The 26,747-nt window shown below is 38.7% G+C and overlaps 1 protein-coding gene across 11 annotated transcripts; it reads left to right on the top strand.

Moving 5' to 3' along the window:
* The first annotated feature begins 29 nt into the window (after positions 1-29).
* On the top strand, positions 30-24,932 carry MTFR1 (mitochondrial fission regulator 1). 11 transcript variants are annotated; one of them, XM_075141750.1, is made up of 8 exons: positions 30-107; positions 6,947-7,089; positions 10,201-10,299; positions 15,783-15,901; positions 18,907-19,148; positions 20,973-21,225; positions 21,403-21,565; positions 23,106-23,193. In XM_075141750.1, exons 2-8 carry the CDS (start codon positions 7,024-7,026, stop codon positions 23,169-23,171), a joined length of 1,008 nt encoding a protein of 335 aa, XP_074997851.1. In that variant the 5' UTR covers positions 30-107; positions 6,947-7,023; the 3' UTR covers positions 23,172-23,193. The 11 variants fall into 11 exon arrangements, with proteins under 11 accessions (XP_074997851.1, XP_074997854.1, XP_074997855.1 ...); XM_075141753.1 differs by lacking the exons at positions 30-107; positions 23,106-23,193 and adding exons at positions 336-489; positions 23,196-24,932; XM_075141754.1 differs by lacking the exon at positions 30-107 and adding an exon at positions 336-489 and having other exon boundaries at positions 22,980-24,932.
* Positions 24,933-26,747: the final 1,815 nt, after the last annotated feature.

Here is a 26,747-nt window from a genome sequence, read left to right as displayed (position 1 = left end):
GCTCGAAGCCTCCCACTTCCCCCGGCCAGGCCCCCAGCGCTTCCCACACTGGCAGCTCCCGCACTCCCGAGGATCCTGCTCCCCGCAGGCAGGCACGCCACCGCCAGGTGGGTAACGACCAGGTAGGGCCGCTGCCGTTCCCCGCTGGTCCAGCGCCCGCGGGAGCCGCACTGAGAGGCCCCGCAGGCGGGGCCGGGGCCGAAGCCTCCGCCGCCGCCAAGCAACGGCTGGCGACTCCCCCGCGGCCCCGCCTTATTGGCGGGGCCCCGTCACGTGACCCGGCGGTCACAGTGGGGGAGAGGGGCGGGGTGTTTTCACCCGTCTCCTCCGGGCCCAGTGGCTGCCGGGTAGGTCGCCGCGCCGGAGCCTGCGGAGGGCACTCGAGGTCCCGCCTCCCGCGGGCGCGGTGACTATTGGTCGGGGTGGTGCCGGGGCGGCTGCGGATTGGCTGCCGGAGAGGGGGGTCGCGAGCCGTGGTGGAAGAAGCGGGTGAGAGAGCGCGGCCGTGGCGGACGGCGGGTGAGGCAAGGGCGGCGGGGCGGGTGGCGGCCCCTTCCCGGAGGCGGCCCCTTCCCGGAGGCGGCCCGTGGGCCTCCCCTTCCTCCTGGGCCCGGACCCGGAGGCCGCTGCGCTTAGCGCGCCTCTCCTCGTCTGCGGCGGGCCGCTGCCGCCGCCGGGCTGGGCAGCGCTCCGCTCCTCCGGCTCAGCCGGGATCCCCTCAGGCCGGGAGCGCTCTGTGTGGGTGGGTGAGTGGGTGGGAGGTGTTGTGGGGTGTCCTCCTGTGGGGTCTGCCCTTAGGAGGTCCCGAGTCGGCGCCGAGGGGAAGTAGGGGTGCTGCCCGACTGGAAGTGGGTGCAGGCCGCTCAGGGCGGCCCCGCTCATGGCTGCTGTCCCTGGGCAGGGCGGCGGGATGGAACCGCCGCCCCCCGCTGTGAGCGTGGCAGCGCCGAGGGCCGATCCAGGGCAGGGCAGGTGCCGGGCAGGCAACAGCCTTGCGAAGGGGCCGTGCTTTCGCCGCCTTTCCAGAGGAGCTTTCCAGCGGCTCGAAGCTGTCGTTTCTGCGGGCAAGCTGACCGAAACTGAACCCCTCTCGCATGCTGTGATGGGAGTGACAGCTCATGTAAATCATGTAAAAAAAAGATAATCTGGAGAAGTTTCAGGGAAGTTTTTTAAGGACACTTTAAAATACAGAAGTAACATAGAGGGAAAAGGAGCCTAGTCTTAAGGGGTCTGGTGCTTATTTTCCTTTTCGGTAAACTTATGATGCTTGCTTTATATACCTTTAGTGATGCTGCTGCTGTGCTCAGGTTCTTCTGCAATTGTCCTAAATAAGTGACTTGCTAGATGTTTGTTTTTATTTTGTTTAACAAGCTGTCAAAATTCCAAATACTGAGTTTGAATGCTGACATCAACCGTAGTGTATTGATCTCTGTCTGATAGCGTCAGCAAGACTGCATTAATATTTACATGCTGTCCTCGGACAGCCATAGTCCTCTGTAGCTCTTGGGAAGACAAGACTTACAAAGACTAAATGAGAAGGAAATAATTCTGTCTTCTGATATGCACTGCTTTTTACCTAGGTGATAAAGCAAAAAGAAGGGAGCTGAGTTTCTGCACATCGGCTCTGAAAGTTCCATTGGTGAATCAGAATCATTTTCTTCATAGAGGTCGCTACGATTGCTGCGTGTAGGAACTCAATGTTACAAAGAGAGATTTTAGGGGAAAAAACATAGAACATTTTAAATGCCTTTTCAGACAAATACACCCTTTTGCTAATAAAATTTGCATGTTCTTGTTTCTCAAAGATGCAGCAGAATGGGTGACATTCACAGCAATGACTAGGGAGGTCTGTATGTCTGGCAGGAAAGTGCAGGTATATGGTTATGACTGTGTAGTGTAATACTGTATGGTTTAGAGATGTTGAAGGATTTAATTTACCTCTACACAGTATCATATTGCACTGTGTAGATACAAACTCTGCTGAGCAAAGGCTTTTGATTAAACTAGTGTTTAAACATGGGGTTTTTTTGTTCTCCATCTTTAATTGGCAAGATACGGTAACATGGGTAAGATGTGATGAATATGGTTTTGCACTTTGAGGTATATATGACTAGGCTATATTTTTAAGAAAGCTTTAACAACTTCTGTTGCAAGTATGTATTATTTTCAGTTCTTGCTTTAGATTTCATGCTGATATTAGCTTAGATAAGCCCTTGATTGTCTCTGTAGTACTCACTGACTTTTATCTCTCTTGGCATATCTTTCCAAACAAATGTTTCTGAAAGTAATAGGGCACTTCACTATTTGTGGCTTTCAAGCCAAAAAATAGACCTCTCTGTTTGGCTGTGTGATCTCTGCCAAATACTTACATTGCTTATAATTGGTGTGTTGATTTGGGAGAGGACCTAGTCCTTTATCAGAAGATTCTTCCTGCCTGCTTGGCTTGCTGTTGCTGTGATAACTTTTTGTTGGTTTTATCTTTCTTTGTTACTTCTTTAATATGTTTCCTTATTGATATAATTTCATGAGATAATCTTGGGTCATGTGTCAGTCTTAAAAAATATGAAGATACGCATGCCCTAGTTTCCTGCTAAAATAAGGAGGAACCTACTCTTTTTAAAGTGTGTGATTTTTGATGTGGTTGGTATTCCTTTGAAACCATGCTTCTTTGAAAATTTTGTACTTCTTTATGATATGCATACCGTTTCAATTTAGAGACTAGATATTTCGTTTTCAGATTTCATGCATTTATTTATTCTTTGTGAAGGCTGATCTGCTGCCTCAAGCCCATTAAGCTATTCTCTTTTAATTTTGTGTGGATCTTACATGAATGAGAGAAACTTAATTTAGTAAGAAAAATATGAATATAGTATTTCTTTTTAAGAGTGAGAACTCATAATTTGAAAGGGACTTGGACAAATACAACATCAGGACATACACATAAAAGAATTTCAATTTAAAAGCAGTTGCATCTGATTTTTCTTTCTTTTCATCTCTCATGGGTAGGACTCACTAGAAGGCCTGGCAAAGGGCTCCATTTCATATTTACTGAGTGGTGTGCCTTATGTGTACAGCCTCCAGAGCCTTTGTATTTATTTCATGAACATTTCGTAATTTATAAATGGTATTATCTCTCAGCTTTGTAGGCGGGTATTTGATATGATAGTATTGAATGAAACCTGCAAAAGTGGCTGGGAAAAGTGGGGGCAAAAGAGAGTTCAAGGAGGCTAAGGTGAGAACCCCAACACTCAGAAATGTAGACCTCCTAATTTCTGAACCAGGGAATTCCTGCATGTTTCCATATCAGAAAGAAAGTTTTTCAGCATTGCTAATTTCTGTGTAAATAGAGTTTTATAAATGAAGAACCCATGAAATTCCAATCCCCGCCTGCTTTATGCAGTGAAATGTAATTCTTTGTGTTATTACTGTTCTAACCTCTTTTGGGAATCTTGCCTATGACTACTGCTTATCGTTGTAATAGTTTTGCGTAAGCACAGCAGAAGGACCATGTGATACAGCAATATTACTATCACTCAGGGCATTTTATTGTAGTAATTGAGTTGTGGAAGATGTAGGGGAATTAAACTACTATTATTTTTGGTTTAGGTAGCATAAAACAGATAGAGGATAAATAAAGCAAGCATCAATACTTTAAAAGAGGGATTGTTCTAGGTTAATAAAAGCAACAAATACTTAACTTCTGCTTCTGAAATTGGCATGTATACAGAGCATGAGAGAAAAATTTGCTAATGTTTTCATTCTTGCTGTCCAACAGTTTCATTTGGAATGAACCCTTTCTGTTCTTGGCACATAAAATAATTGTGAAATAACTGAGATTGATGAAGAAAAGTATAGTGCAATATAGTCTGGAAGAAATGAGTATCAAGTTTGTCTGGGGATAATTCTGGAAAACTAATAGATCTCATAAAAATAATAAGCTGGTGGACTTAGAAGCATTTTCCTTTTAGATCTCGTTTTAGATAACAAATTAGCTGGAGGTTGTTAAAACATGGTGGTTTTCCTTAGTGCCAGGAACTAAGGAAACTGATCGAGGAACTGGTTAGTACTCTGCACTCTTACAGATTGACTTCTGTCACTTTCTTCTGCAAAAGCAGATAACAGGTTGTTGGCAAGAGCAAGGAGTTGGTGATCCCAGTCTTGGGTACTTTAAGTATTTAGTCTACAGAAGAAACAATGATTTACAATGTGAACTATAAACAATCATTTTACTGAAGTAGTTGTTTTGTTGAATGAAGTTTCTTTTGTGTTCGGTCATCAAAGTCTTGGAACCTGGGATTCTAAAAGGACACCTAAATGTTTCAGGGCAGGATAAGTATTTTGGTCTATTCCCAATGCTTTCTGTCACCATGCTCCTTCTTTTATTCCTGGGTCTTTTGGATCTCATTGAACAAGTTTCTAAAAGTAATCACTAATATTTCAGAAATTGCTTTGGCTAATTCCTGAGCTGTTCAAGGTGAATTTCATTAGACACTGTTGTCCTGGATGCTTATAACTTTTCAGAGTTGTTTATAACCCATTCTAACATCTGTCTCTCTCTTTTCTATCATCTTCAAGAGAAAACACAGAATATAGACTTATCTATATCACTCATTGCTTTCTTTCCTCTCCTGTTACATTGTGGCTCTATCTCTTGTCTCCTGCTTACTCCTAATACATATGTAGGAATTTTTTTATGCCTGTAAGCTGGAGGGCATTTTGTGCCTTAGTCTTTTTTAACTTACTGCCTCATATTTGTACTATTCTGTCATTCTAATATTATGCTACTTTTTTCTGCATATGCTTTTGTGCCTCTGATTGGTTATCTTGACAGTTTCTGTGTCATTCCTTTACTTCTTTGCCTCTCAGTTTCTTGAGTTCATGGGAACTCTCTAGACCTGCTCTGATTTCCTCAGAGGAAGTTCTAACACTTTTCACTTCTGTCCAAATTGTCTCTGTTATTAAAGACTCAGTCCTGCCAGGTGATCAGAAACAAAATAATACCTTTTCTTCACTTCCTGAAACAAACCATGACTCTGACTACGTCTTGGGATTTTTAAACTAATGACCTGTCTATCTGTTGAAAGAGCAATGTATCAGGATACAGTCATCCCTTTATAGTCTTATCACTTGCCTTTGCCACCCGGCCCTGTCCTCGCAATTGCTCAGCAATACAGTATCTAGCTTTTTTCTCTTTTGTTTGAATGTCTTGACATGGCTTCGGTTTTTCTTCTCTTTGATTTCCACACTACGTGTTCAGCGAGTCTGAACTTTGGAATGAGGCAGAGTGCATCACACTTTTGGAACAGGTTTGCCCTTCTAAAGGAGCATTCCTGTCTCTTTTATGTCACTGCATGTCTACAGTGCCAGCTGTGATGCCAAACCTAATATGGGGCATGTAGAAAGACTTGTATTCTTCCTGTTTTAAAAACACAGCAGGTGCAATGTGATCAAAGATCCATACAGTCCAGTAGCTTGTCTAAGGGAAGAATACCAGATGCCTAAAGGAAGAATAGATCAAGTAGATGGTAATGCTTCCCTAATAGACTTTTCCAGCTTTCCATAAATAAGGCCATGACTTATTTATTTATTGTGTATGACTGTAGCTTATATTCATGGCTGTTTGACAGGTAGGCCATTATTCTTCCCTATTGTTTTTCTTATAATAACTGCAGTTTCCATTCTAATCTCGTGGAGGTTGGTTCACTTTTTTTTTTTTAGTAACTTTTTTTATCTTACATTTTCATTAGTCCTCCTTTAGCTCATAGATTAGTAGTTTCTTCCTAGTTTTTTCAGAAACAAGAAAATCCTGTTAGGAAATGTCTTTTACTTTCTGTGATGATGAGAAACTAATATCAAGTTGTTGGTTTTTTTTGCCTGTCTAAAAAAAGGTAACTGTAGAGTTGCACTGTTCCTGCCAAGTTTCCACAAGAAGCAGGTTATTACTAAGGAACTGTAAACTGTTGAAAAAAACATTTGTAATGGAAACAGTGATGGTTTAACTGTAATGCTTGTGGGCACTTTCAAACAACATAGCTTTTCCGTCTCCTGACTTTCAAACTTCCCGAGTACCCGTACCTTGCTGCTATGTTGCTTTAGTCATCACTCTGTATATATATAGTGGCTTCAGCAGCACTGTTGTTCATACTACAAATATGTTGTTCAGGGTGGTTCAGCAGAGTGTTTCTAGCCTGATACACGAAACAAACGTAAACCTAAATCTATGGCTTTTTTGTTACACTTCTCAGTGGCATCCAAGTTATGACTGTTGTAGAACACAGTTAAAGAAAAGCCTAGAGGAGCAATAAAAACATCTTGATTTAAGTGAATGGTAATACATATAAATAGATGCAATTTGAAACCTGTCCAACTTTATAAATCACTTTAATATTTTCAGGTCCCACTTCTACGCTATTTCCTGTCATTTTCTTGCATTAGTCATTTTCCCATGTTTCCTTTCTCTCCTCAGTTGTGGGAAAAAGGAGAAAACAACAAAGCTGTCAGAGAATGTGAATGAAGAGAGGTGATCAGCTTTCTATAGTTTGTTCCTGCATAAAAATGAGTTTCAGATAGGAGTTAGGCCCTTTAATTTTGGTGCTAGTCCCCAGCTACAGGCATTCTGTAGTGTTCGGTGCTCACTTAGAGTTGTTGAACACCATCATCTGTCCAAGCTCAAGTGAGCAATCATTTCCGCAGCTTTTTAATTGTTAACATTGCAACAGCTTTGATTTCTTAAAAATGACAGACACTACTAAAAATCTTTGTCACCTGTATTAAGTAAATGCCTTCTGAATGCCTATACATTGCAGTACTAGGAATCGTTGTCACCTAACATGTCTTGTTTTCAGTAACTGTTTCAAAGCTTGGTTTTTTAGCAATACGTGTTAACAGTTTACTTCTGTATATGTTCCACAACATGCATCTAAAATTCTTACGTTTCTTGTTTCAGAAGTACTATGGAACCTCCGCAGTCCTGTAGGTTTGGAAGGCTTAAATCCAAGTTTGGAAAGGCTTTTTCCATTCCAAATGATTTGCTGGCTTAAGCGCTTAATTAGGATGGCTTTTGAACAAGTTGGATTAAACATGGAATCAGTAAGTATTTCAAACTTGCTTCATGTTTTTGAAAAATCAGGTATAGAAAGCGCTTCATATATTTTAGTTTGTGCTTATCTATTCCAGCAGAACACTTTAAGTATACTCAATACTTGTATGATTATGTATTGCTGAAAAAGTATGAAGTTTACTACTTGGACACTGAAGTATTGAGTAATATATGTGTTAAAAATACCATGCGGTTCCTTCTAGCTCTAATAAGAAACTGTTTACATTGTAAACACTGTTTTTCGTGCTGGACTTCTATGTGTGTTTTGAAGCTGAAGGAAAATTTTCACTGATTTTTAACAGTGATATTAATTCTTAAATAATCTTATTTCTTTGCTCTTATCTTGGAGATATGAAAAGCCTCATGACACTGAGATGATTATAATTGTGCTATATTTACCTCTCCTGAAAGTGTTACAGTACACGAGAGCAACATGGCTATGTTCTCTACTGGGGAAACAGAGGAATGTGTATGCATAGCTCTCCTCTTGGAGGAAAGTTTATACAGAGTTTTCTTTGAATGCTTAGCAGAGAGAGAGAGAGAGGTCTGCTACACATCAACTGCTTTGTCACTGGGACCTTTAGGAAGCTACTTTGAGTAGAAGTATTGACCTCAATGCAGTAATCCCTGTAAGTTGTTGAAATATTTGAATGTTTTAACAATGGGGAAATCCTTAACAGCTAGGTGCAGTACTCAGAAGGGCAGTTCTTACTCTGGATTATTGTGGTAGAACCTTATATCAGTCTTGGGAATTTATGGAGAGCAAATTGTTTATACATTGTAAATTAAAATTACCAATAAGGATCTGTATTTTAGGATTTTATTCAAACTTGGATCTGAGATTTCGTGCAGTGTAACTTTGAAAATTCAAAGTATGAGAATATGCTGGACTATCATGAATGTTGCTGTGGTCATAGCAACATCTTTCAGCCTAAACAGGGGGGGAAACAAGTTTTTAATCTGTTTCCCCCCATTCTCTACTTGTATTAAGCTTGTGATAATGCAGTTACATTTCCAAATGTCAGCTGTTCTGACAACAGCAAAACCCTGATGCAATAAGAGGGTATGACTAAATAATATTTTGCAGACTTGCTCTGCCAGTGCTTCAAGTCAACAAGAAGTTGTGAGAACTTGGGTAGAGCAGAGCTGAGACTTATTAGCTCAGCTGAGCAGAGTGCTGACTTTATTTGCACGCTTTGTGGCACAGCTTGCATGCAGTTTTCTGAAAGACTGTCCAGGCATATCTTGAATTACCAAAACTGAGTCATTAAAAGTTCTAGGGCACCAAACCACTGTGGTTGAACAACCCCAAGGGCATTTGGGCACCAAATATTTTTGAGGACCTGGGTGCTAGTCAACATCTTGTCTGTGGTCTGAGCAATCTCTAAACAAGTTTTGCCACTTGTTTAAAATGCACTGCACTTATGTTGGTAATACAGCATGTAGTCTAGGCTCTTTTGCTGTTGTGGAAGTACTACTGTAATTAATTAAGCCTTCCTTTGACTAGTAGTGTTTTTTCCAATGCAACATCGCTTTGAGGCTATTGCCAACAGTTCTGCTTCTAACATCAGAATCTGTTGTGAATAGTGAGGCTGTATTACTGCGGTACTGTTTGTCAGTGACTTTTTCTTGAAGGCTCCTGATCTACCTGCTGTTTGCTCAGACATATAGACAAACAATAATGTGATAGTCACGAATGCGAGGTCTTTGTTTGAGGCATCCAAAATGCAGGATCAACAGAGTAGTCTCCATTGAAAAAATTTGTGTTCAAACTTAGCAGCATATTAAGCAAGAGAACGTATGTTTCATAGAATGGAAAAAATGGGTCTGAGTGTATTAATGGCAAAGTTGCAGCTCTGGTGTGAGGATCTAGCATAGCTTATGTGCAGTGCACATTTATTTTGTCAAAATTTATACATTCCAATAAAGCCAGAGGAAGGAAAGATACTTGTTTAGAAATAGGCAAAATGTTTGTGTGGTTTCTGAGATAATATAATCTGGTGATAAATACCATGGAGCATATTTTTTTCTTTTTAATAGAACCTTCAAAATTTAAGAGTAGTGATCTTTGCTTAGTGTATCAAAATGTTATTCAGCTGTGTGTTGTAGCTGTGCTACACTAATCACACAGGCAATATTGCCATGCAGATGGGGGTTGTTTCAGTATTAATAGCCTGGATTCCATCTAAGTTTTCTTTGTTGGGCAACCTTCTAACAGGATGTTGAGTTTGCTTGAAGCTATGAGCCTTTAAAAACTAAGATCCGAGTTGTAAATTCATATCTACAACTATAAGTAAACACTGGCCAATTTTTTAAAATTACCATACAGTATTCTAATGTTTTACTAACAACGTTCTCTGTGTTAGAGTCTTCCCATTATGCTTTTTCTTCTTTGCATTGTTTTTGTTGCCTTTCCCTGTGCTGAAATCTTTCCTACTTCTCTTCGGGTTTGGTTTTTTTTTTGCTTGTTTTCTGGCTCATTTTGTAGTATTCTCCTAGGATTAAAGTCTTAATTTATTTCATACAACTATGGGCAATAGTAGAGCAAACATTCCCGTCATTAAGTACAACAAAAGAAAGCAAATTCAATCCCTGTTGAAACAATGTAGAAGAAATCTGAATTGCAGTAGAAACAGTTCCGATGAAGCCAGGTGTGTTGAGGTGCTGTGTGCAATTTTATCTAGGTGAATGTATTTTTTTTTTTAGGACAAAGTTTCATTCTCATATATTTATCTTTCCCTTTTTCCTTTTCTTTGCTCTTTAATTTCACAGTTACATTTTCATGCTTATGCTAGCTGATAGTCATTTTTATTAAAACTGATAGACGCTGTTTCTGTGTTAGAAGAGCTCTTAATTAAAAAAGAAAAAAGATATTTTGGGAAATACAGAATTACATAACTTTATGAATTTTTCATGATTGAGTGGCTTTTCTGATAAAAATTTCAGTGTATTTATATTATTTTATATTCTATTCCAGCATGAAAGGAATAACTTTAAATATGTTTAGCACAAGCATAGTATGGAAGGATAAGGGAAAACTATTCCAATATGATAGAAAAATCAGTTACCTAACAGCTGGCTTCTTTTTCCTTCCCTTCTAGGTGCTTTGGTCAAGCAAGCCTTATGGTTCCTCTCGAAGTATTGTAAGAAAAATTGGTACTAACCTCTCTCTTATACAGTGTCCAAGAGTTCAGTTTCAGGTAGGTGTTCTCAACAGTTTAGAATACGTGTTTCACTATATTGATAAAGGGATTTGCTCTTGCATCAAAAGATTTTAAGCAAATACGCAGTTCATTTAAATAAATGACTAGAGGGTTTGTAAAAGCAGAATACGATAAAACCAGGCACATAGGAGAATTAGTTTACTTCTGTTCTTTGCACTTCGAGTTCGGATTTTTTCCAAATACAGATTCTTCAGCTTCCGGACTGCCTAAAACCTTAATCCATGTTTCTGTAACACAATGAAACCCGAAACAAATTTTTTTCCTAAGGAAATTCGAATTTCTAAAATGAGGCAATACAGTATTAAAAAGTTATTCTTGGAAAAAAAATATGTTCATAAAAGAGAAAAATGTTTGAAACTTATTTCTATAAACAGTACTTTCAAGCTAGGCTTAAGAGGCATGTAAAGGTGAAGAGCTACTTAAAAATATTTGGGAAAATAAACAACTTTATCAGAAAGTAAAAAATTAGTAATAAGATAACATGACTACCCTGTTTACTTTTGTTTTAAATACAAGGCTAGCACTGTATAGGTGAAAGGGGAACATCAGTTCTGTGCAGCTTTCTGACTTGTTTGCTTTTAACTTCAACTGCATATAGTGGGAAGGTAAAGAGTGAGGGTAAAAGCTTAAGGAGGAGAAAACCCTTGCTTTTTATAACAAGTCTTTCAGGAACAGATGGGAAAATGGAAGCTGTTACACATAATCTCTTCAACTCTGTGTGTGTTAGGGATAGGGGGTGGGTATAGAATTGGAGAAATTTAGTGTTTGAAACTCAGGCTGAGAGAGGAATGTTTCTTTGGCTGAGCAAGGCTGGGGAACATCACCCACACTAAGACAAGGTAATTTCCACACAGCTAAATTTTTCACTTTTTAATTTCTTTATCCTATACATGAAATGTATGAGCAATATTTAGACTTGAAATTATAGTAGCAAAATCAGATAGTTCAGATTACCATAGTAGCCTTTTTGGTGTGATAGTAAAAGCCATGCTAACATTTTGCCTCTCTTAAATAATTACATAAGGGGGGCAATCGTCTCCCACTACTAATGGCTTGGTGAAACTTAAAAAATAAATATATACATTTTGGGAGTGGGGATTTGTGCAGGTGAAAAGGACAACAAAATGACAGGCTGGATTTAAACTTTTAGATATATAATTAATAGTAGTTATGCCAACACTAGGGCTCTGTGTGGCTCAGATTTGAAAGGAAGTGAAGTCTTCCTATAATGTGTCTGATTTTCTGTACTGTAAAGGTCATACGAGGGAAGATGATGCTCATTTGCAGATAGTTAGCCAAATACTGCCTTCTTTTAATCTGGTACATAAAAGAAGACATTTCTGTTTTATGTACTTGCAAAGAGCTGTAAGATACATCTGGGGAATCTGTTCCTGAATATTTTTGGTGTTGAAATAAAAATATGTATATGTCTTAATCTGAATTCTTTGTTAGAATAAATAAAATATTTGCCTTTTTTCCCTCTTAAAGAGACATCCAGCCAGCTTTGCTTAGATTTTATGCACACTAAGTATAAACATTCATCTTCTATTAGCTGAAAGGAAAGGATCCTAAAAATAGAAGTACAGTTGTCAGAACTGATTGAATTAGAAATATGAATTTCAAAATTTGAGGCTTGAAACACATTAAAATTTATAAGGTTTATGCAGGCTTTAAACTATTTTAATATATAAACTGCTGAACATGTAAAAGTGTGATGCTAACATCTTTTTTTTATGTCTCTATCTCAGCGTTAAGATTCTATAGTGAAGTTCAATACTGATGTCCATCGTTTTTATGCTGTTGCAACTGATGCTTTCCTATAGCTGTCTCTTCCTCTTTCTTTCTTGCCAGCTTTAGCTATGTTATGAAAGGACCATGCACTGAACCTTGCTGTAAGTCACTTTATTTAAAAACCAAAGCAAACCTTACTTGCCTCATCTGAGGGTGCATGTATATCATCAGTGTTTCTAACTTTTATCTAAGGGCAACAAACTTTCCACAGGTCTTCATTTTTCTTATTACAAATGGATAAGAGATATTGAAAGAGTATCTCTGTTATGTTTATTCTTTCTTCTCTTCCAGCATGCTTTTGTTCAGCTAGTCTGAAAAAAAGAGTAGTAGCTTAACATTTTGATTTTTGAGGTCTACTGACTGTTGTAGTATCTGTCTTTATGGATCTTGCCATAGTCTAAATTAATTGCTAAATGCTGCTTATGTATTCAGTAAGCAGTGGCAGAGCTTGCCTTACGTATTCTATATAGCATGAACAAATGAAAATGGTTCATATAGTTCTTTTGTATGTCACATTTTTTAGGTTTATCTGTAGTCTTTAGGAGAAAATAAAGTTAAACTTACCAATATAGCCTAGGTAGATTCAACCAAACCTAAAATACTGTCTCTCAAGATAGTATCCTTCAGCTACAGCATCTCTGTTCTAATCTCACGCTTCTCCTGTTTGACTGATGGAAACCTGATAACTCAATTAAGTCTCCTAAGGTATTGGTGCGCACGTAGCAAACATCAGAGTTTACTGGGCTAATTTGAAAAATCATAGCAAGTTTGTCTTACTTGAAGAAGTATTTCCAAATGTTTAATACCTAACTGTATTAGTAATTTGAAATTAGAGTTTTTATTCTATGCTTAAATGAATAAAAATATTTGTTCTGCTTTCCACTTCCTGGAGCAAACAAAAAGTAGGGATCCTGCTTTGACATCCTAAGCAGTACTTCCATGGTGTAGGGTTACCACGTTTGCCAAACACGCGAAAGGTCCCCAGTTTGAAACCAGGCGGAAACGCTGGTGGGGCTGACTCTTTAGGAGTTGGACTCGATGATTCTTATGGGTCCCTTCCAACTCAAGATATTCTGTGATTCTGTGACATCAGCCAAAACAGTACAGTGTGTGTAGTCTTTTCTTCAGAAATTCGTGGAGTAATGGGTCTGAAACCCACAGGCGTGCATGTGTGTGTGCGTGCAGCATACATGCACAATAACATAGGCAATAAAAGCCCTGTGAAGGAAGAAGCTGGGGAAGCAACTACATAGTTTCCAGAGAAAGAAAAGCAGGCTACTTTCACTGTTTTGTTCAGTTCCTGCCATCCAGTAGAACTGGGCCTCTCTTTTCAGCTCTCTGTTCTCCATTTCAGGTGCTGGCAGAGCAGTTGTCCAAGTTTTCTTCAGCTGAGATTGGCTGGAGGAATAGGGTAGTCACAGAGTTGTTTAAGCATCGTTCTACAGACAGGCAAAGGTTTTAAGAGATGGGTGTTGGCTTTTAACCTTTAAATTAAAGTAAAAATCCTGCATTAACTTGAAATTCAAAAGCCACTGCTGTGGAAGGCCTTGTTGTTTTTAGGGATAGAGAAAAGAAACATCTGTATATGGGGTAACAAGCAGATTCTGTTTACATATAAATACGAATAAAAAAGTAAGAAGAAACTTGTATCACAATATAACAGAAGGCTTGCTGATAAATTTTGGATTAGAAGTTATTTATCTCACAATGCAGGAAACCTGGCAGTGGTAAATGCATTCCTTACTATTGATTTATAAAATCATTTTTGATGCAAATATGTGTAGTGCCTTTATTTAAATGTGCCTTCAGTCTTTTCATGGTAATAGTTCCTCATGTGGCCATTACCATCAGGAAAATCTGTATCACCTGCAAGAAGTGGCTAATGTAGTATGGATTTTTTAAATTGCCATTAACATTAATACAGATGCTGTGATCATGAAAATTTCTTTTTATTTTAAAAAAGAAAAAAGCCAAGGAAACCTCAAACAATGAAAATCCTAACATGCAATATAGTATTCTCTAGACTGTTTTAAAGAGAGGCAGACTGTGATGGTATTAGGCACAACTGTTAATGTGATAAACATATTACCATCTGTGCTGATGCTACCTGGAAAAAACCCTGTTGTTTCCAAATGATCCGATGGTGCCAATACACACTCCTGGGAGCTGTGATAAAGGCTCACACACAAGTTGCAAGAGTGTGAGGTGAAGATGACTAATCTCGATTTCCAAAGCTGTTTGTAACAACAACTGGGGAAAAAACAACCCTAGAACCACAACTTCCATCTTCCTAGGACTTCTGTATCAAAGGCTACAACTAAAATATCTGTGGATGTTCTTCAGAAATGGTTTCACCTCATTCAGCCTGCAGTCCTACTGTGATAGGTCTGCTACAAATTCAGGTTAATGCTAACATTTCATAGTTGCTGCTACATAATAGTTTCCTCTTACAGAGGTGAGTTGCCTTGAAAATGGACCCAAGTGCTAACAGACTGGATCAAAGCTGTCTTCATAGACTGTTACATACTACCACCATCTTTGCCAGTATTACTAGCTGCTTGGCCACTACCAGCAGCAGGCAGCACTTAAACAGCTGCAACGGCTCATGTGCAAATTTGGCTTGTGGATTGTATGTGATACAAGCAAAAGAGGTGGCATAGTTGCATTGGAGATAAGTAACTCAAGGGGACAGACTGAGCAGAATAAATTACCGAAAGATGTTTCAGTAGCTTTTATCTGATAAGATACTGAGACCAGGCTGCTCAGTAGTCCAGTGACTGAGTACACATGCCTTGTCGAACCTGGGGAAGCAGCCAGTGTTTCAAAGTAGATTTGAAACCATTTTGTACAGTTGTGGCTATGGAGCATATATTGATGGTCCAAACAATTTTTCAAATCTCAATTCAGGTCACTTAACTGTAAATCTAAGAAAGGTTCCAGCCTCTGGAGCCTTGCTCACCTTTGGCTTCAAGCAGCTATAAAGCTAATGGCAGAACCATGCTGGAAAATGGTCAATTTGTTTGGCATGCTGTGAATGAGATTGCTAGCAAACAGTGCGTTCTGTTATGATTGCATCCTACCCCTCACTCAAAGTCTTTGTGATTACTGAGCTAGTAGAAATGGCTCCCCCCCCCCCCCCGCTTTATTCTTGTACAGAAATTGTGGAAGCTGTAGGAGAAGGGAAACACACTTGAACAGAATTTCTCTTTCAAAATAATACTAAATCAGAGCAAAAGACTTAAGAAGTACTAGTAGCCTTAATGTCTTTATTAACTACTAGTCATGAATATAATTTAAAAACATATTTGAGTTAATATAGCAAACTACTTGAGAATGTTGATGTTTGTTAGTCTTTAAGGTAACAATTTGCATTGGGTTTTTAGTGTTCAGTCATGTCATGTGATAGTATATGTAGTTAGCCGTGAACGTTAAAAATAAAAATAGTTTCTGTAAAGTGTTCAGCAGACTAGATTGAATAGTTTGAAGTCAGTGAAATGGTTCTGGACTAAGCCCAGGACAGAAATAAGCATGCTAAGTCTACAGATGTGTTTCATGCATGTATGTGTTAATAGTTACACGTAGCCTCACTAAAAGTATTGGGTAAAATAACTGTGATGTGGGCTGGGAATAGTGACTCTAAAACCTTCTATCTTGTCTTTAAAATTTAGCTTACTTCTCATGCCACAGAAGGAAACCATCCTAATCAACTTAGAGAAGATGCAGTGGCCTCCTTTGCGGATGTGGGATGGGTTGCTCAGGAAGAAGGTGAAGTCTCCACAAGGCTCAGGTACGCTCCTCGAATCTTCTCTTTGAACTTCTGAACTGAGAGGAAGAAGCCTAGCTTTTCTCTAATGAGAATCTACTGTGCATTGCAATTCATGGAGAGGACTTGAATGCTGGGAGAAGAGAGAGGGAAGAGAGATAGAAAAGGTAGGGTCTGGAAAAGGAGTAGCCGAGGTTAGACTAACAAGATTATAAATGAAAGACTCATTTGAGAACATATAGGAGATTGGCTTTATACAAGGAAGACTGTGTTTTTTATTTACTTATTTATTGCAAAGAATTGCATGTGACAGCTTCAAGCAACCTTGTTCCCACAAAAATGTCTGCTGTGGTATGGCATAATTGCTAACACTGATTCTTCTCCAATTCTCCTGAGATTTTCATTAATATGGGGCAGCGTACTGTACAGCTTCCTAATTAGCAGCAATGGTCATTCTGACAATCCAATAACTGGCACGTTGTTTTTCACCTTTCTAGTTAAGGCTTTGCAGTCTGCTAAAGACAATTAAAAAATTATGGTTTATATTTCGTCCTTAATCTTCATAACGAAAACTGGCAGGGAAGCGTGTGAGCACCTGTGTCCAGAATGATGGGATAGGTTGGACCAAGAGTACTACATAGCACGGCAACTGCATGAAACAGGTTGGCTGAAGTGATGAAGTTCTGTATTCCAGCCTACCCAAATCGCTGCTCAGACTAGCCAGAAACAAAGATACAGTTCTGTAGTGCAGAGGAAGTTTTTCTTCTAAACAAACTAACCTTCCAGAGAAAGGCACAGATTGTTGGCTTCAAAGATTACTGGAGGATACCGTTAATTTGAAAACACGAAATAGGTTACTAATGACCTAGATGCCCTCCAATATGACTTGCCACAGTGAAGCTTTGCATAACAAACATTCTGGCACTGCCACATTAATTTCACAAACTCAGAGGGGAGTCACAGGAATCAACGCTTGTTTGGGAAACACTACTTGTAAAGTGTATTTGATGAGAAGGAAATTAACTGGCCAGTACTACTTTTGCTTGCACAGAAACGTTTCATTTAAAGATTGAACTGTAAAGCTATTATGTTTAATGTAGACAACAAGGAGAATAGCTCGTTGTTGCTTCAAAGAACCTGTTACAAAAGATGTAGGACTTGCATATTTGCTGAGATGTCTGCATGTGAAAGGGGGAAGGGGGACAGATGGATATGGGATGGAACTAAAATAATCCTGCAGATATATAGTGACTTTAAGGCACACAGCTTATAATGGAGCATGGTAAGTGAATTACTTAGCAAATATGAGTATTTCAATGTGCACCGTTGATTACGTCTATGCACAGTATTATGTAGTGGAGCTAGTGTGCATTAGGTGTTTTCTAGGCATTTGAAATTCTCTGTTTCAACAAGATCACATAGGTGTTACTGTTAAATATATATTCACTGTATAATTTAGTAAACAGTCTTGCAGACATAATTTTTTCTGTGAATGCACTTTTATAGAGGAAGCAACTAAATGACAAATCAATTTTTCCCTATCCCTAGTCAGAGCAGTAGTGACAATTCAGGCATAATATTTTTCCACAGCGTTAGATTCCAGTCAAGACATTTGCTTAAAACACCATTATTGCTCTTTGTTGTTTAGCTCTTCTGCTCTGTTAAAGAGTTTCTAGAAGGCAGGTTTTAAAGAGTGAAGTGACCACTGGCTCCTTCCACCTTACTTGTTTAGGGAGAGCAGGGAGATGGCTGCTATAGGAAGCACCCTGTTCGTTTCTCAGCTTTAGTTGCTCTCTTTTCCTATCTAGGTACCAGCACCTAAATTTTAATATCCTTGATAATATTCAATTCTGCTTGATCACAATTCTGCAAGTTGTGCTGATGTTTTCGGTCAGTGTCATGGAAGACTCAAATGTGTATCTAATCCTGGATTGAGGTGGTCAGAACACAGGGCTTGTTCCAGTCTTACACCTTGGCTCTTGCTTTAAGTCTAGCACAGCTGCAGATGTGCATCCAGAGTCGCTTAACCCATGCATCCAGGGCAATGGCATTCTTAAGCTGTATTAGTCTGGAGCCATTCTACACGTTTTGAAAAGTCACATCACTAGCCACTGTTCCTACTCTAATAAATAGTGGAATCCTGACCTGCCTGAGAAATTTTGGGATTGAAGTTAAAGAGGATTGACGACTTAAATATGTGGTCATATTTTGCAGTTATAATGTTTATGATAATCTATTGTCATTAATCCTTATCAATTCTACTTGAGATAAACTGATCAAAAATGTTGGTGTCTTCAATGAATATAGCCTTTTGTAAGTGCTTATTTGACTGCGGATGCTCAGTAATGCCTCAGTGTTTAACACAGCTTGAGCTTTGGTAGGTAATAAAGGAAGGCAATAGAGTTGCATTTTCTTGCTCTTGTGAGAAAGAGGAGGGAAGCTTATGGACTCTTCAAAAACTGTATGAAGTTTTCTTCTCTATAGTTTTATTTATTTTGTTAGAAAACCAGATATAAGACCCTTTACCATTTACTGACAAGCAGCCTCTGCGCCACTAAGCTGTTTCACGTACGCCATACTCCCAATACTGCTACAATGGAGAACTGTCCCTTCAGAAGTCCAAAAAGTACAGAAATGTGCTGTGGAACTAAGAAACTCCTCCATCTTCTTCAAAGGAATCAACTACAAGTGTCTATTTGCAGCCCATTGGGGAAAAATGATAGCATTTGGGCAAAAAAAAATTTAAATCTTAATTCCAACAAAAATATAATAGGTAGGAGCAGAGAAATCCATTGGGGGTGAAGGGGAATGTATTCCTTTTTTCTCCTGAAGAGAAGAAATACAGCTTGTGATGCAAACAGAAAGGATGGGAAGTTTTTGTTTACTTTAAGCTATATAATGTCTTGGTGGAAGTGATTTGTGTAAAGCCAATTTTGAAGTCAGGCCTTCAACTTGTATTCCTGGTTTGTATGTAACGGTTTATCTAACAAAGCCTTTAAAAAAGGAATCTTGTGATATTTTTGTTACAGGTCAGAAGTTTGGTCAAAAACAGCCCAGCCTCTTTCAGGTGAACTACATCATTCTGGAAAGTCCCTATGCAGACAGATGTCCTTACAAAACCCATTGGAAGAAGAACCGGTGTCCAGGAGCATAGTGACTGCAAATGAAGAAGCTCTGCAGAAGATTAGTGCTCTAGAAAATGAACTAGCCACTCTAAGAGCACAAATAGCCAAAATTGTAATCTTGCAAGAACAACAGAACCTGTCAGCAGGTATTAAATCTGCTGTACTCTTAGCACGAATTAGTTAATGAATTTGTCCCTTTTATAATTAATAATGTGCTAATTCATTTTTGTGAGATACTGCAACACTGAACACTTTTCCGTATTGTTCTTGTTAGTTTGGTAGACAGACATAGCATACTAACCAAGGGATACAGAACAGGTCTTGAAGACAAGAGACCTGCCAGATTTTCTCTTATTTTCTAGTATTCCAAAAGTCTTCATGTTTGTGTGAAAGTCTGCCAGAATTCTGAATCTGTGGAGTATTAAACAGCTTTCAGAGCAAAGCTCATGATAAACATGATGGATTAAACTAAACTAAAAGAATGTAACTTAATTGCTAACACTTAAGTCTTCCCATCCAGTAATGAAATAGGCTTTCTGATATCATGAAGTAATCATACAAGATGCTAATTACGCTTTTGGAATCTGTAATATACATCTCAAGTTTATGAAATAAATAACAGAAAAGGAGATTAATTGTTTACTGGAATCATCTCTGGGATCAAACACATTGTCCAGATGGAACCAAAAGTGGTGCACTGTTTCTGGTAGTAAACAGAATAATTCTTCTTTTCCTGAGTTTCTTTCTCCTCTTTCCCTCACCTCTGACTGCCTTCCAGTTCTAAGGCTACCATCTCCAAAGATTAGCGGGAGATGACCCTTGTCGACTGGAGATGACAGCCATTTGGTTTTCACTCTTTCCTAAGGTCACTTAGCAAGTACAGTTTTTTCCTATGTTTATGTATAAAATCATATTCTAATTCTTCAGATGCTCTTGTTCAGTTTTTGTCTGTGAACTTATAGCAATTACTTTATTTTTCCTTAACTGTTCACATTCAAAACTATGAAATAGTTTTAAGGATCACATGATTTCACTCTTGAATTGTAATCATTGTGGGGGTTTTGTGAAATAACCAATAACTTATTTTTCATGGTTTTACCTTTACCTCTATTTAGTAGGAAAATTAAATTTTGATTTGCTTTTATCATCTTTACCTCCCTCTTCTGGTAGAATACGGTAATGACACTGCATATATGCCTACATGTACACAGAGTAGACTCCTCTGTATTATCTATCTATATATATATCTCTAGCTATATATATCTTTACACACTTTATACTCCAAGCCTCAAAACTCTGGTTTGATTTGTTTTTGCTGATTTCTTTAAAGGTGCATTTGAGCAGAGGTTTCTTATTATTTGTCAAGTTATTACTGCTATTATATTTATAACATCAATTTTTACCTGAAGAATACAGGGAACATGAAATTAAGATTATGGTGAGAATCTCTCTCTTCAGGCAGATGATTAGCTGGCCTAAAAATCCTTAATCTCAGAGAGCTGGAAAAAGCTTCAATTTAAGCACTGTTTGAACTCTGAAATTTACATTTAAAAATCTTGTATGGTAATTTCTTATTTGTGATGATAAGTAAGAAGAAACACTGCTCACATGGCAGATTGTATGTGACTTCCAGCTCAGTACCTGCCTCTCGGAAGAAAGTGAAATACTGGTAACATTAGGAGCAGAACATCATAACTAAAAGACACCATGACATCCATCCCATTGCAGTAGAGACACGAATGTAGCTAGAATTTGAACTGGAAATTCAAAAAACGCTTCTCACTCTTTGAGAAGGATTTTTATGTGGCTTTTCAGTTGAGTCTACTTAGGTGGCTTAGGAAAGAAGTTATGTGATAATCTAAAGAAGGCAGAGGGAGGCAATTGCAGCTATTATATTCTTACCTGAACATTTGTGAGATATAAAGGGGATTTACAAGTAAGCTGACATGTAATGCATGTTTTATTTGTAGTTGGATCAAGTCCAGTTGCTTCAGCTGCTGTCCCTATCGCACCTCCACCACCGCCACCTCCTCCTCCGCCACCACTCCCTCCCCCAGGTCTACAACAGAGTATGTCTGCAATTGAGCTCATTAAAGAAAGGAAAAACAAAAAAACGAACTCTGGACAGAATCTGACAGAAAATGGGCCAAAGAAGTCTGAAATACCAAACATGCTAGAAATCCTCAAAGACATGAACAGCGTGAAACTACGCTCAGTGAAAAGGTAATTAATATAAATAATCAATGTATTAACATTTGCATTAATGACTTGTATTTATGACTCAGAACTATTTCAAGGTGAGACAGATGCTGATATAACATCTGACAAACAATGCAAAAGCATTCACAACTTCTAAAGCTTTGTTTGGACTATGTTAATGCTTCCCATTTTCTTTTCTAGATCATCAGAAGGTACAAAATCTAAAGTGGCTGACCCTACAGATCCTGCAGCATTAATAGCAGAAGCGCTCAAAAAGAAATTTGCATATCGATACCGAAATGATAGCCAAAGTGAAACAGAAAAAGTGATTCCAAAGACTGAAACAAAGACTGAGGTAGTACTGGTGAGTATTGTGATTCTGAATACATGCTTGGACTAAATTATAGTTGTCATGAAAGCCAACGTATGTCTTTCTGCCAACACATGCAAATACCTACGAGTTACCATCCCTGTCCACAAAACCCTATGAGGTACTGCTGATATGCCAGGATTTGTGCCAATCATATGTTTTTAGTATCAAGTCTTAAGATTGTGTATTCTTTTGGCCCTAGGTTTAAAAAGCCCTGTTATAGTTTTCTTACTTTTTTAAACAAAAGTCTTTTCTGTTGCCATAAGCATGTGATATTCTGAAATCTCAGTTCCTAAGGGCTCATACAAGAAACAAATCTGAACCGAGTTTGCCTGCTATTACCAACCTTAACCATTCAGATAGTGCATGTGAAATTCTGAAGCAAGATCCCAAAATGTGTCAGCCATTCCTAGGAACGCAGAAAGCAAATTGTTCAGAATGCCTGCTGGATCTTGGTACAGGGAGTTTCTTCTAATAATTGGAAATGCTGAGTAAATAAAAGCAGTTTCTTCATAGTGTGAGAATGTTAAAATGAAATTATATTTAAAATTCACATCATAGTACAAGTTAGTGGCTTCTACTTTATTTCAGATTGATTTGAAATTGAAGTAAGGGGTTTTTAAGCAGTCAGTGTTCAAGATGCAAGTTTCTAGCAATATACACTTACTTAAAAAACAGGCTAGCATAAATCAGTTTTGTTAGTAAGCAATCCTTAAAGCCTTGTGCTATAGAACCAGTGTGGAGGAGTAAAGAGTTGTTTTTCCCTTTGTGCGTTTGGAAAAACGCACATAAAACTCCAAAAGCTGGCTGCGCTCTGAATTAAGTTCTGAGGAAAATAAGATTCCCAAGCCACAAATCTCAGGACTTCTGAGTACTTCAGCTTATTAATGTTGACTGACTTGCCTTCTGGTTTAGGCCTTTAAGGTATATTCCTGTAATGTTCAGGCTGTTCTTCGTAACTGAAAGGCTAGGTATTCCCCAAGAATCAATCACTTTTTTTCCCAGCGCCTCTGGGGCTTTAAGGAAAAGAACATGAGTTGGCGATGTTTTATTCACACATGGGTTTTTCATGACTTTCCAATTTTGAAAAGTACAGTCCATCTTTTGAGATTAAGGATCATCAAGTCCTCAAAAGAAGGAAGTTGAAGGTTTTAATTTGTCAAATGATAGAATGTTGATCCATAATGAGCTAATAAACATCTGTCATCAGTTACTTATCAATATGTAACTTCCTTGCTAGATCAGTCCTCATATGATATCCCCTTGCATGATACAGTTTTTAAAAGGACTTGCACAAAAATGCAGGATAGAGAAAGAACAGAAATACTGCTAAACTGCCACTAGAGCAATTGGTTGTCAACTTCTAAAGATAACTGCATCTATCTATCTTCCTATTTTGCTGTGGTAGAGTGAACTATCTCTAGTCAGAGCGGCTCCAGCAGATGGTTAGCTGCCTCATCTCGGCGATTTCATCTGATTGCTGACACAAGTTTCCCTTTACTTTGTGGCTATGAAGGAAATTATCTCTGCCCAGGTTATAGTTTTACTTACAACTTGGATGGATAATAGTTCAGCGAGGTTTCTGTTGAAAGCAATCTGAACATGTTTCTGGTTTCCTTCTCAGTTTGGACCACACATGCTGAAGTCTACAGGAAAAATGAAGGCTTTAATTGAAAAATCTTAATGTGTTAAGATCACTACGCAAGAGACTGTTAAGCTGTTTTGTCTGAAATCTTTTATGTTGCAAATAGCACTAGTGCTGAGTGGTCTCTTACAACAGAGGAAAAACCTAATGTGAAATGTAGAATTGAGGCACTAAACGTGTTTGTACATGATTTATCAAGGGAAATAAATTTGACCATTATACTCAGGTATTAATTTTGTATTCAAACCTGGCTTTCTACTCAGACTTATGTGGTGGTTTTAGTTTATTAACACTAAGTTATATATACAACATCCTTTTGCATAACTGACCCCCTTAAAAATTTGTGTACATGTTAATAATGATAGTGATACACCCTTAAGTTAATATCAGTTATTTGAGCTCTAACTATAACTTGCACTACAATGTTTAGGTTGATACTGGATTTTTCATGTAAAGGCTTTCTTTTAAACTTAATCTTAGCAAATTTTTAGCCCAAAGAAATCCTAAATGCATTCTGCTTCCTACTGAAAGAAAGTGAAAACTTAAATCTGCTGCAGAAGTCACCTGGTATGAGACATTTTAATTAGTAGCACATTTTTGTGCAGGTTTTTTTTTTTTCTTTCTTTCTTTGTTTCAAATGAGCTCGCAAGGGTAAGAGAGCAAAACCTACTTGTATCATCCTGCGGTCAACATAAAGAATGCATGACAAGTGAGTAAATCATGCTGTGGGAGCCTCTGTGAATAGGTAGTCCAATGAATTTGAAATAACCAGTAGATAGCAGCAGAGTAAAATAATTAATGTCAGAGTATGTGTTAACTAGCGTAGGAGTGGTGTAGGTAAGGAAAAAAGGTACAGAGTACTGTGGGGTGCAAGTTGCCAAAAGTATACTGCTCATCTCAGCTGTGCTAAGAGATGCTGATGGACACCTTTTTATGGACACCCAGCTGTCTTGGGTCCCCGGGTGGGTTTCTAGCAGTTTCTAGTGGGTTTCAGCAGGGGACTGCACAAGCCCTCATGGTCCTATTTGCAGGGAAGAGATGGTATAAGCTGTTGCACGTAACCCGTTTTCCCTTTGGGGGAGCCCTTTTGGGGTCATCCCGTAGCAGCTATTTGCTGCTGTGCTCTCTGAAATGCACAGAGCTATTTCATTAAGCAACCACCTGAGCTCATGTCTCCAGCCACAGATGTAGAAAGGGCTCAAGCTAAAAATAAAATTCAAGTTGAAAAAAGCTCTTTAGGAACCAGAGAGCTACAACTTAGCTGCACATTTAAATAAAGCCAAGGTTTGCTCTGACTGTAGGGATGTGTAGAAAAAGCTGAGTCAGGGTATTTCAGTGTTCTGCTGGAACAAGTACAAGTGCCTCTTAGAGCTTCTGTTTTCTAGGAAAAGAAAAAAGCAGCACTTCTTAAATAAAGACAGGTGAATGGCTCTGACTAGGTTACTGAAGATGACTGAAGCTTTGCTGCTTATAACTGGAATGTAGATTGTATGACCAAGGAGGATGTTTTCTAGTGTGAAACTTGAAATGGTGTTAATACGTACACAGTGTAACTTCCTTCCAAAACTCTCTGCCATCAGTCTTACTGATAGGTCATTACATCTTTGTGTTCTTTTAAATGCCTTTAAAACACCTTTTTGAAAGTTAATTTTGGTTTCAAGTTTTGTATTTAATGCTTTATTGCCACTATATAAAATTAAAAGCAGTTAAAATAAACATTGTGTGTGTGATTTGTGGTACTCTACAAACGATAGCAGCCAGATAGCAGCCACAATAAAATATAGTTTACATTTCTATTATAGTGACTATAAATTAATGTAGTGACAACTTACTTGCATCTCCTTCAGGACCGGACTACCTACTTTTGCCGTGCAGCAGGACGAACAGTAGAATTAGTCATAGAACAGCACAGCGCTGTTAATTCAGTTACACTCAAATAAAAAAAAAGATCAGGAACCAGCGAGAAGTTTATGCCTCACCACAAACTCAGCAGGAAGGTACTCGCTGGACCATCTCTCCCTCCCCTCGTACACTGGCTTCCCCCGACAGTCCCTCGGTGTGGCACAACCATCCCCCTCCCAAAGGGCCACAGCTTCAGAACAGCCAGCCCAGAAAACCCCTGCTGAATCCCTCCTCCTCTGTCAGAGACAAAACCTCTGCTGAAAGTGTTTCAACTTACTTCACTTGAACTCTGACATTCGCAATAATCATTTAACTGGACTGAGTTACATTAACTGTAAAATTCAGGACATCGCTTGACCTATTAAACTAGGCTAAAACGTGGGGAAAAAACCACACTAAACGTTTACAGTTTGAACTGCTGATGTGAGGTGCAGGTATCCAGCACCCCAGAAATAAAAAAACGTGGCAAGTCGTATTAGTGATGTAAAATTATGGTAAAAGTCATGTCATCTGCACAAGAAAATAAAATCACAAAGCTGCCATTTCACACTTTTCTGTACCTTAATTTGTACCTTTCTACTTGAAATCTTTTACGTGCACGCCACTGCCCACAGAAAAATACCTCAAGCAGAAGTGCTTAAACTAAGGACACTGGTACACACGGGGCAGAGACCTGCGACATAAGCTAAGGCCCGTTTGCATCTGTCTGCGTATGTTGGCGAACAGCGTGGCCCACCGGGCGCAGATCTGTAGATTGTTTTACGAGTTTATGGCAGGGACCTGGCCTCCATCCCGTAACACATTTCTGGACTCACGTGGGCTGAGTGGCTGTTAGCGGCTGTAGTGCGTTCGGTACGCTCCTGGCACGCGTACGCTCTCAGCCTTCATGTGAAACGTTTAAGCTGTAGGAATGTTGAAGTTCCATGTAGATTTCCAGAGAGCATGTTCAAGAAAAGGCATTAATTTTTTTTTTTTTTTTTTTTTTTAAATTCAGTCAAATGGCAGAAGCTTCCACTTACACTAATAGATAGGATTAGAAACGGTCTTTCTAAATCCAGCCTTGTAGGAAAAGACAGAAGCCCCTTTCCAGGAAAGGTGGCTCAGAACAAAATCACTCGTATTTTACTCAAACATCCTGACAAGCTGTACTGGTTCCTATCAGAGCAGATCAATCTTGCTGACAGCAAGATTGCACAAAGTTCAAGAATCACAGGTTGCTTATAAATATTATGTTGAAATATTACTATATACGTATTTTTAAATTCATTAGTTTTAATTTTCATTACAATGCATATTAAAATATGCTTATAAATAGCTTGTAACAAGTAGCAAAATTTATATTGTCTTTAAGCCAAGTCACATTTTTAAAAAAAGGTGAGTCACAGAAGACATCATCAGATACTGATTTTAGTGGTTGTTTTGGAAATAGCTGCAGACTTGGAATATGCTCTACTCAAGAACGTCAAAGAGGAATCAATAGTTTTCCATACTTATCCCTACAAATCTGCAGAGGCTGTAAGGAAGCTTAGCTGCAGTCTCTCTGTAGTAAGTTACTCACACACAGCCGTTACCTCTTTGTCCTGACAGCTCCACACACCACGGGCAAGTATCGCCCTTTCAAAGACAACC

Source organism: Calonectris borealis, chromosome 2, assembly GCF_964195595.1.
Source record: "Calonectris borealis chromosome 2, bCalBor7.hap1.2, whole genome shotgun sequence".
Lineage (NCBI taxonomy): Eukaryota > Metazoa > Chordata > Aves > Procellariiformes > Procellariidae > Calonectris > Calonectris borealis.
Note: the sequence above shows the minus strand (reverse complement) of the source record. Positions and strands in the feature narration are given on the sequence as shown.